At 33.9% G+C, this 11,273-nt stretch overlaps 1 protein-coding gene across 1 annotated transcript; it reads right to left on the bottom strand.

The window, feature by feature from the left end:
• Positions 1-319: 319 nt before the first annotated feature.
• Positions 320-10,808, bottom strand: LOC147760147 (collagen alpha-1(XII) chain-like). Its single transcript, XM_086994448.1, has 3 exons — positions 10,123-10,808; positions 9,326-9,598; positions 320-906 (listed from the first exon to the last, which is right to left on the bottom strand). The coding sequence occupies exons 1-3, from the start codon at positions 10,373-10,375 to the stop codon at positions 599-601; spliced, it is 834 nt and encodes a 277-aa protein (XP_086850574.1). The 5' UTR covers positions 10,376-10,808; the 3' UTR covers positions 320-598.
• Positions 10,809-11,273: the final 465 nt, after the last annotated feature.

Genomic DNA, 11,273 nt, shown 5'->3' with positions numbered 1-11,273 from the left:
CAGTGACGTTTTTTCTTCTGTAAACTTTGCAATATGAAACAAAATTTATCTGCATAATTATCACTGATTATTAATTATGTGACACTAATAATTTAGACATTCATTATCTTTCACCGATAACACGATAAGTGGAAAACCATTTTACTTTTTGGCTTGAAACTAACAGAACTGATGAATTTTCATAATATGCAGGTCAAGTTCGAAAATCAGCATGATTGGGCCATATTCCTAAAAGTTATGGCATAACTTATGCTTTTTTTTTTTTTTTCACTTTTTCCAGCATATATGCAATACTAATAACATGATAAGTGGACTTGAAACTTACAGAATTGATGAATATTTATAATACGCAGGTCAAGTTGGAAAATCATTTTTTAAAAGTAATGCTGTTGTTGTTGTTGCTTTCTTCAGCATATATGCAACACTGATAACGCACTTCAAGGGAAAGTAATAAAATAAGTATATCGTCTCAATCTTACTAAAATACAGGTTGAGTGTTAAAATCAGCTTCATTGGTTCAACGACGGCGACGACAGATGCAGGTGACGACTATATGTAGAGACACATCTGTGTCTGTAGGCCTACATAAAAACGTGTGTTACTTTGCAATTGGATATGTTTGGAATAACTGCAACATACCTGTTGTAAATGTGAACATGTATTTTTCACTCTCTTTTCTGTGGCTTATGCAGCATAGGGAAACGGTATACTCAGTTCCAGGGATAAGACCAGATAACGTACAGGTCGATTCCGTGTTAGGTATGTTGTAAATCACTGGCTGCCCTTTATCTGCTTTGTATTCAAGCCGGTAGTGATCTACATGGCATGCAGGAGGCTCCCACTGAATGGCGGCTGCTTCTGGAGATGGCTGATCCATAACCTTCACATCTGTCGGTTTGACTGGCCCTGTAGCAGTGAAAAGATATAATGTGTTCACCAAATCAGGACAGATTTGTTATATTGCATCACACTGCAAATAGGAAAAAGCATCGTGATAATTAAATAACACATTCATTTACGCATGCATTGCTTGAACATTACTTTCTCATTCACACTAACAAAGCTAGGTAATTAACTCCTGTGTGTAGTGTGCATTTTCTAAATGGTATTATTTGTGATGATGATCGAAGAAGGGAACTGCGCATGTGTAACAAATAACGAGGCTGCGTGCCATTGTACGTAACATTTTGGTAAGTTCAAAGTTACCCCAAAAAATTACATTATATGATGATGTACTTCACCAAGGTTTTTCAGCTCACTTCCCATTACCATATATGGTGAAATGTGAAAAATAAGGATGAGCAGTCAGAACACATGAGTGCAGTAGCAGAGGGATAAATATCCAAATGGGATATTGAAAAGGCTGAAACTTTTAAATCTACTAGGTGAGGTTACTGATATAATATGATAGCGGGAAGTGAACAGCTCTCGCTATCATTGAAATGATATCAATGGATGCATTGCAATAAGGTATTTTACAGAGCAGTTGTTGAGAGAATATTGTATGCAATCAAACTAAGAGTGTCATATCTCAACTGAACTGCTAGGATGCTGATTGTCAACAGGCTACGATGGAGAAAAATAGAAAACTAAATGAAGTGTGAAGGATGGCTAACCTGATAAACAACACAACTTATATTGGGAGAAAAACATTTTAATTCATGATAAGAAAGCATACTTACAGAACAAAAAAGGGACAAGATTATTGTTGCCAGTAATGATCCTAAAATGTTCTATGGGAATTTCAAGAGATTAAGAAAGTCAGCAGAAAACAAATCACTCATTCCACCTGCCAAGTGGTATGATAACTTCAATGGATTTTTGAATGGAGCAAACCCAAAAATGGGCAGAAAACTTCATGGATCCATTGAAAAATGATTACAACTGTTACAACATGTTGCAAGAACTAGACAGAAAAACAAGAACAAGGCAGCAAAGCTGTCAAATGTACAGACAAAGAACAGAAAATAAAGATGCAAATAAGTGAAAAATTAAATTTTCACAAAAAACTGTTAAATTGCAAGAAAAATTTACCAAACAGACTGCGTTGCCTATTGAAGCTGTATGTTAGACCCATGTTTCTTTCCTGTAAGTTTGAGAACAGTAAGTGACATGATTTCCCTTAAATGGTCATCATAGGAGCAGTGCCCAAAATAGGGGTTTCTTCAAATTTTGATGCAACATTACATAATGTTTGACAGCATAATGACAATCAAATGTTATTAATAAAATATTAGTAACATGGACATTCAGAAAATGTGACAAGCAAAAGTCTTCAAGATCATGGAACTTTAAAGTAACACCTTGAAATTGCCAATATGTGAAAAATTAAATTTTCACAAAAAACTGTTTAACTGCCAAAAAAAAAAAAAATAAATAAATAAATAAATAAATAAATAACAAATACCAAACAGACTGCATTGCCTACTGAAGCTGTATTTTAGTCCCATGTTTCTTTCCTGTAAGTTTGAGAACAGTAAGTGACATGATTTTCCTTAAATGGTCATCATGGGAGCAGTGCCCAAAATAAGGGTTTCTTCAACATTACATAATGTTTAACAGCATAATGACCATCAATTTTTAATTATAAAATATTAGTATCACGGATATTCAGAAAATGTGACTAGCAAAGGTCTTCAGGTCCATGGAACTTCAAAGTCACATCTTGAAAATGCCAAAATGTAAACATGACAGCACCGTTCTGAAATGGGTTTATTTCCATTTTAACACTTTTTTAACATAAAACAAAATAAACATTTTATTGCCATTTTTATATGACCAACTAAGAAAATTGATAAGATGGGAAAAGTATGAATAGAACAGTGTTAAATGTCCAATTTCCTCCATTCTGAGTTTCTGAACATAGTGAATGATTGAATCTTACAAATTGCAATGATATGAGTTTATTTCCATTTTTGACACCTTATTACACAATACACGATTACAAGTTTACCATCATTTTTACGTAATCATCTAACAATGTTGTAAAGATGCAGGAAATGTCAAACAAACACTTTTACATATCTTATTAATTAAATAATGAGACTGTTAACATGCCTAAGAATTGAATCTGAGGAAATGTGAAACAAGACAGCACTATTCTGAAATGGGTTTATTTCCATTTTTAACACTTTTTTAACATAAAACAAAATTAACAGTTTACTGCCATTTTTATATGATCAACTAAGAAAATTGATGAGATGTGAAAAATATCAATAGAACAGTGTCAAATGTCCAATTTCCTCCATTCTGAGTTTCTGAACATAGTGAATGATTGAATCTTACAAACTGCAATGATATGAGTTTATTTCCATTTTTGACACCTTATAACACAATACACGATTACAAGTTTACCATCATTTTTACGTAATCAACTAACAATGTTGTAAAGATGCAGGAAATGTCAAACAAACACTTTTACATATCTTATTAATTGAATAATGAGACTGTTAACATGCCTAAGAATTGAATCTGAGGAAATGTGAAACAAGACAGCACTATTCTGAAATGGGTTTATTTCCATTTTTAACACTTTTTTAACATAAAACAAAATTAACAGTTTACTGCCATTTTTGTATGATCAACTAAGAAAATTGATGAGATGTGAAAAATATCAATAGAACAGTGTCAAATGTCCAATTTCCTCCATTCTGAGTTTCTGAACATAGTGAATGATTGAATCTTACAAACTGCAATGATATGAGTTTATTTCCATTTTTGACACCTTATTACAAAATACACGATTACAAGTTTACCATCATTTTTACGTAATCAACTAACAATGTTGTAAAGATGCAGGAAATGTCAAACAAACACTTTTACATATCTTATTAATTGAATAATTAGACTGTTAACATGCCTAAGAATTGAATCTGAGGATATGTGAAAAAACAGCATAACTTATAAAATAATGGTCCAATTATGCTGATTTTCGAACTTGACCTGCGTTTTAGTAAGATTGATTACTCCTGTGAGTTTCATGACAACAGGCCTATCAGTTTTCCTTGAAATGTGTTAACAGTGTTGCATATATGCTGAAAAGTGAAAAAACAGCATAAATTCTACAATAATGGCCCGATCATGCTGATTTTCGAACTTGACCTGTGTTTTATGAATATTCATCAGCTCTGTAAATATAAAGCCAAAAAGTAAAACTGTCTTCCACTTATGGTGTTAACGCTGAAAGTGCACGGCGACGGCGACGGCGACATGATCGGCGACGGCGACGACAGACGCAGGTGATGGCAATATGTACAGACACATCTGTGTCTGTACATAAAAATGACCCGATCATGCTGATTTTCGAACTTGACCAGCGTATTATGAATATTCATCAGTTCTGTAACTTTCAAGCCAAAAGGTAAAATGGTTTTTCACTTATCGTGTTATCGGTGTTGCATATATGCTGAAAAAAGTGAAAAAACAGCATAAATTCCCTAAAAGTGACCCGATCATGCTGATTTTCGAACTTGACCTGCGTATTATGAATATTCATCAGTTTTGTAAGTTTCAAGGGAAAAGGTAAAATGGTTTTCCACTTATCGTGTTATCGGTGCTGCATATATGCTGAAACAAGACAGCACTGTTCTGCAATGGGTTTACTTCCATTTTTAAAACACTTTTTTAACATAAAACAAAATAAACAGTTTTCTATCATTTGTATATGATCAACTAGGAAAATTGATGAGACGGGAAAAATATCAATAGAACAGTGTTAAATGTCCGATTTCCTCCATTCTGAGATAATGAATTTTGTAGATGATTGAATCTGACAAACTGCAATGATATTTGTTTATTTCCATTTTTGACACTTTATAACATAATACACAATAACAAGTTTACCATCATTTTTACATAATCAACTAACAATGTTATTAAGATGCAGGAAATGTCAAACAAACACTTTTACATATCTTATTAGTTCAATAATGAGACTGTTAACATGCCTAAGAATTGAATCTGAGGAAATGTGAAAAAACAGCATAACTTCTAAAAGAATGTCCCGATTATGCTGATTTTGGAACTCAACCTGCGTTTTAGTTAGTTTGACTACTCCTGTGAGTATAATGACAATTGGCCTATCTGTTTTTCTTATATTGTATTATTAGCTATGCATATATGTTGAAAGAAGTGAAAAAACAGCATAACTTCCCTAAAAATGGCCCGATCATGCTGATTTTCGAACTTAACCTGCGTATTATGAATATTCATCAGTTCTGTAAGTTTCAAGCCAAAAGGTAAAATGGTTTTCCATTTATGGTGTTATCGGTGCTGCATATATGCTGAAAAAAGAGAAAAAATAGCCTAAATTCATTAAAAATGACCCAATCACGCTGATTTTCGAACTTGACCTGCGTGTTATGAATATTCATCAGTTCTGTAAGTTTCAAGCCAAAAGGTAAAATGGTTTTCCACTAATTGTGTTATCGGTGCTGCATATATGCTGAAAAAAGTGAAAAAACAGCATAAATTCCCTATAAGGGACCCGATCATGCTGATTTTCGAACTTGACCTGCGTATTATGAATATTCATCAGTTCTGTAAGTTTCAAGCCAAAACGTAAAATGGTTTTCCACTTATCGTGTTATCGGTGCTGCATTTATGCTGAAAAAAGTGAAACAAGGCAGCAAAGCTGTCAAATGTACAGACAAAAAACAGAAAATAAAGATGCAAAAAAGGTCATTTTGTCAATTTTGATGCAATAATAAATAATGCTTATAATAGCACTGTCAGTCAACACTGAATTTTAATCTTGCACAACAGGTAACATGGTCAATAACAGGAGCAGACCCAGAGATATTTTCTGACAGTATTACAAAGTATCTATGTTGATCCATCCTCCATTTTGATGGTCTTCCAACAGAAAAAAATAGATACCAGTCAATATAAACTTAATAACCTGACTGTCTTCCGGAAGATCCAGAAGATGGTCTCAATCCACCCCTTCAATAAGATTACAGTTTCAGGACCATGAGAGTTCAAATTCACATTATGAAAGTCTCAATATTTGAAAAATGATGACAGTGCATAAAATAATATTACATAATGTTTTAAGACATAAAAAACAATACAACTGCTTATGTAGAAATACAGAAAATGTGCAGAGCCCCAGGCAGATGAGAGTTAAAAGTCACAAATGCAAGTGTTTGAGAAAAAAATTATAAAGGAAAACAACAAAACTAGAAAAGCACTTTGAGAGTGCAGACCTCTGCCAAGGCAGCAATTGTTGATTATTATTGATAATTGATTGATTATTGATCCGGACCACCACCAAAAATTAATCATTGTCCTCTTTGGCCCACTTCCGACAGTTCCTGAAAATTTCTGCAAAATCGGTCCATAACTTTTTTGTGTTATGTGGATGACAGACAAACAGGGGTGAAAATATAACCTCCTTGGCAGAGCTTGAGGTAAATATAATTCCAATGAAGATGCTATTCAAACTTTTAATCTTCCAGTTTGATATATATATATATATATATATATATATATATATATATATATATATATATTTTTTTTTTTTTTAAACTTATTTGCAATATTAAACAAAATTTACCTGCATAATTATCACTGCTTCCTTATTATTAATCTAGCAGAGAGCTTTACCTTTGGGAGTTTACAGGGAAATATCAACAAGTGTGCTTTACATAATCTCATTTAATGGCCTATTAAAGCAAATGACTTTATAACTCTGAAATTAATCTAGTGATACCCAAGGGTAATTTACAGACTGACCCACTCAAAGGTCTTTAGGCCCATAAGTCACACCTTAAGAAAAGCACAAAACCATAATGCCCAAAATAGGAGACTACCAATCCTGATGCAATAATACATTATGTTTAACTGCACAGTCAACATCAACTTATGCACAACAGGTAACACAGACGAAAGTAAAAGCATAAGGCTCCAGGCCCATCAGAGTTCAAGTTTATACTTAGAAAGTGCCAGAATGAGAAAAATGAAAATTTCACAAAAAATGCATAAATACAATAAACATGATAATCCAATAGAGCTGGTTTTCTCATGAGCTGAAGGCCAATCCTAAAAATCGTACTTGTAAGTTTAAAATTATAATAAGTGGCACAGTTTTCTTTTCATAATGTTTGCAGTAGCAGTGCAAAAAGATTGTTGTCAATTTTGATGTAACATTACATAATAAATTAGAGAATAATTATCACCAATTTTTGTTTATTGACTATAAATAGGATGGACATGTAGAAAATATGATTACCATTTGGCTTCATGTCCATGGAAGCTCCGAGTCCCACAATGAATATGCCAAAAAGATAATGAATATTACACTAAAATGTATAACTTCCAGAAAAAGAAGCCAATTAGACTGCTTTTCTAACTCAGGCTGCATTTTAGTCCTGTGTTTCTTTTTTGAAAGTTTGACAGTCATAAGTAACACGGTTTTCCCATAATGGTCATCAAGGCAGCAGCACCAAAAATTGTGTTTTCTTCTATTTTGATGCAACATTACATAATGCTTAACAGCATAATGACCATCGATTATTAATAATAAAATATAAGTGTCATGGATTTTCACAAAATGTGACTAGCATGGGTCTTCAAGCCCGTGGAGGTTCTAAGTCACACCTTGGAAATGCCAATATGTGAAAAATTAAATTTTCACAAAAAAACTGTTTAATTGCCAGAAAAATTTACCAAACAGACTGCATTGCCTACTGAAGCTGTATTTTAGTCCCATGTCTCTTTCCTGTAAGTTTGAGAACAGTAAGTGACATGATTTTCCTTAAATGGTCATCATGGGAGCAGTGCCCAAAATAGGGGTTTCTTCACATTTTGATGCAATATTACATAATGTTTTACAGCATAATGACCATCAATTTTTAATTATAAAATATTAGTATCATGGTTATTCAGAAAATGTGACAAGCAAAAGTCTTCAGGCCCATGGAACTTCAAAGTCACATATTGAAAATGCCAAAATGTAAACAAGACAGCACTGTTCTGAAATGGGTTTATTTCCATTTTTAACACTTTTTTAACATAAAACAAAATAAACAGTTTACTGCCATTTTTATATGACCAATGAAGAAAATTGATGAGATGGGAAAAGTATCAATAGAACAGTGTTAAATGTCCAACTTCCTGCATTCTGAGATTCTGAACATAGTGGATGAATGCATCTGACAAACTGCAATGATATTTGTTTATTTCCATTTTTGACACTTTATTACACAATACATGATAACAAGTTTACCATCATTTTTAAAAAATCAACTAACAATGTTGTAAAGATGCAGGAAATGTCAAACAAACACTTTTACGTATCTTATTAGTTCAATAATGAGACTGTTAACATGTCTAAGAATTGAATGTGAGGAAATGTGAAAAAACAGCATAACTTCTAAAATAATGGACTGATTATGCTGATTTTCAAACTCAACCTGCGTTTTAGTAAGATTGGCCCCTCCTGTGAGTTTCATGACAATTGGCCAATCTGTTTTTCTTATATTGTGTTATCAGTGTTGCATATATACTGAAAAAAGTGAAAAAACAGCATAAATTCCCTATAAATGACCCGATCGTGCTGATTTTTAAACTTGACCTGCGTATTATGAATATTTATCAGTTCTGTAAGTTTCAAGCCGAAAGGTAAAATGGTTTTCCACTTATCGTGTTATCGGTGCTGCACATATGCTGAAAAAAGAGAAAAAATAGCCTAAATTCACTAAAAATGACCCAATCATGCTGATTTTCGAACTCGACCTGCGTATTATGAATATTCATCAGTTCTGTAAGTTTCAAGTCAAAAGGTAAAATGGTTTTCCACTTATCGTGTTATCGGTGCTGCATATATGCTGAAAAAAGTGAAAAAACAGCATAAATTCAATATAAGTGACCTGATCATGCTGATTTTCGAACTCGACCTGCGTATTATGAATATTCATCAGTTCTGTAAGTTTCAAACAAAAATAAAAAACAGTTTTCCACTTATCGTGTTATCGGTAAAAGTGCACGGCGACGACGGCAACGACGGCGACGGCAACGACAGACGCTGATGACTGTACATCATCAGCGTCTGTACATAAAAACAGCATAAATTCCCTATAAGTGACCCGATCATGCTGATTTTCGAACTTGACCTGCGTATTACAAATATTCATCAGTTCTGTAAGTTTCAAGCCAAAAGAAAAAACAGTTTTCCACTTATCGTGTTATCGGTAAAAGTGCACGGCAACGACGGCGACAGCGACGGCGACGACAGACGCAGATGATGGCTATATGTACAGACACATCTGTGTCTGTACATAAAAAATGCCTTTGAACAATTTGCTACTGGGATCTAAACACTTACGTGTCGCGAATTCCACAGTGGTTCCGTGTCCAGAATCATCACCGTCCACCAGAACTGATATCATCACTGTGTATTCTGTTCCAGGTGTCAAGTCTGTTAGATTAAGGCTAAGTACATTTATGACCTTTCTGAACCACTTTGCGGATGTTGATGACTTATCTTTATAGTAAACGCAGTACTGTATGGTTCCTAAAGTATCGACTTTTGCCCAAGACAATTGTGCCGTAGATTCAGTTATACCAACAACATGGACCGGTCCAGTTTTCATGGGTTCTGAGAAAAGCATATTCAAAACTGATCATTTTGCCAAACCGATATAGCTTAGGTTTAAGAAAAATCTTAATAAGAAAATATCATTACAGTACATCGTGCGGCACATGTCATTTAACAATAACCATACAATATGTACCTGGAAACTTTATAAGCTCCTGAAGAATAAAACGCAACAATAAATTATTTTAAGGAAAAATAAACATATTATGTAATATAACTGTTCTAAATTTGAATAAAAAAACATAATTCCAATAGAAAAAATCATATTTGCTGCAATTTTTGTGCAAATCTGCAAGAAGATATTTTGCCATGCAAATGAGGTCTGCAGACTTTTTTGCAAACTTCTCGCAAACGTTAAATCTTCCTGCAAATCTTTCTCCATATTTATATGTAATTCTTCTTTCTGCAACATACAAACAGTTACTTGCGAACTGTTTGGTTTGCTGCAAACTGAAAACACTTGCTAAGGAGATATTTCGTTAAAACATAAATGAAATCTTACATCATCCCCTACAATGCCATACCTGTCTTCGCAGACCAATGTGTCTTGTCGCTTGTTTTATCACCGCACACCAGTTCAACATAGCCTTCAATGCGTGTGTTGGGTTTCAAGGAAGATATAAGAAGCTGCTGGGGATCTCTGGTAGATATACGTTTTGTTTGCTGTGTCAATCCAGGTTGCCAATATGTGACTATTGCTTCGGTCACATTTGGTTCATCTTCCTTTCTACTCCATTTGAGAGTGATTGAAACAGGTGTAGTATCAATGTTACCCATAGACGGCTGTGAGGGAACTAGGATAGATAGGAACACATTAGACTTGGCTATTATGAGTTATACTTTCTTGTTATATAAGACTTACAAAGGCGAGAGATCAATTTAACATTTTCTATTGTCATACTTAATACCATTAATATTAATGCGATGCACGAGATCAGCTTATTTCATCCTAGATAATGGTGGGAATTTATGCATACATGGTACGCCTGACAATAAGCTGATATAAATTGGCATAATGCATTACACTGACAGGCTGTTTTTAATGTATCTTTGTTTCTTTTATCCAATCAAACATTTAATAATTTCCTTTTCCTGTGGGATATATTACTGAAATATTGCATCACCAAGCTGTGTTTATTTGTGTGTTATCGTGTGTTGCCAAGTCTAGAAAAGGATTCATAAAAAAACCTGCAATTAACAGTGTAATCAGAAAGAGAGTCAACTCCCCATCCATTTGTACAGGTAAGCCTCGCCATCGATTTTGACCCCCTTAGGTCAGGCTAACCCTAACCATTATAACTAAATGGTGGGTGTATTTTCTGTTACACTGACCCTCAGTTTCGTTAAACTGTAGTGTAAATGGCCGCTGCAAAATCTAATCAAAGGGCAGCAGTATTTAAAATTTTGATCGGTGTTACAAAAATTATTTTGATTTGGCAGGTCTTAGTTGATTGAACCAACTTCTTAAACACAACTTGTGTACTCTTGCTATATAGAAATCGACTGAAATGGCAATCAAATTGATAGATTTGTTTTCTTTATACACGTATTGCCTCTCACCTGACATCCCGTAGCAAAATTTTATGCTTCTCCCACACTGTTTCTGCGGATGCGCAGCAGATTCACAGTAAGGGTTTCTGCGGATGTGCAGCACGCCTCATTTGCATGGTAAAAT

Source organism: Lingula anatina, chromosome 8 (genome assembly GCF_051362555.1).
Source record: "Lingula anatina isolate TDL-2025a chromosome 8, LinAna3.0, whole genome shotgun sequence".
Lineage (NCBI taxonomy): Eukaryota > Metazoa > Brachiopoda > Lingulata > Lingulida > Lingulidae > Lingula > Lingula anatina.
This window is presented reverse-complemented; position numbering and strand designations above follow the sequence as displayed.

Bases quoted from the DNA above. Each gene is read 5' to 3' on its own strand.
- LOC147760147 (XM_086994448.1), bottom strand. From the start codon at position 10,375: ATGGGTAACATTGATACTACACCTGTTTCAATCACTCTCAAATGGAGT. The intron at 9,599-10,122 runs GTATGGCATTGT...TGCTTTTCTCAG, and splicing joins ACATTGGTCTGCGAAGACAG to AACCCATGAAAACTGGACCG. The intron at 907-9,325 runs GTAAGTGTTTAG...TCACTGCTACAG, and splicing joins CACTGTGGAATTCGCGACAC to GGCCAGTCAAACCGACAGAT.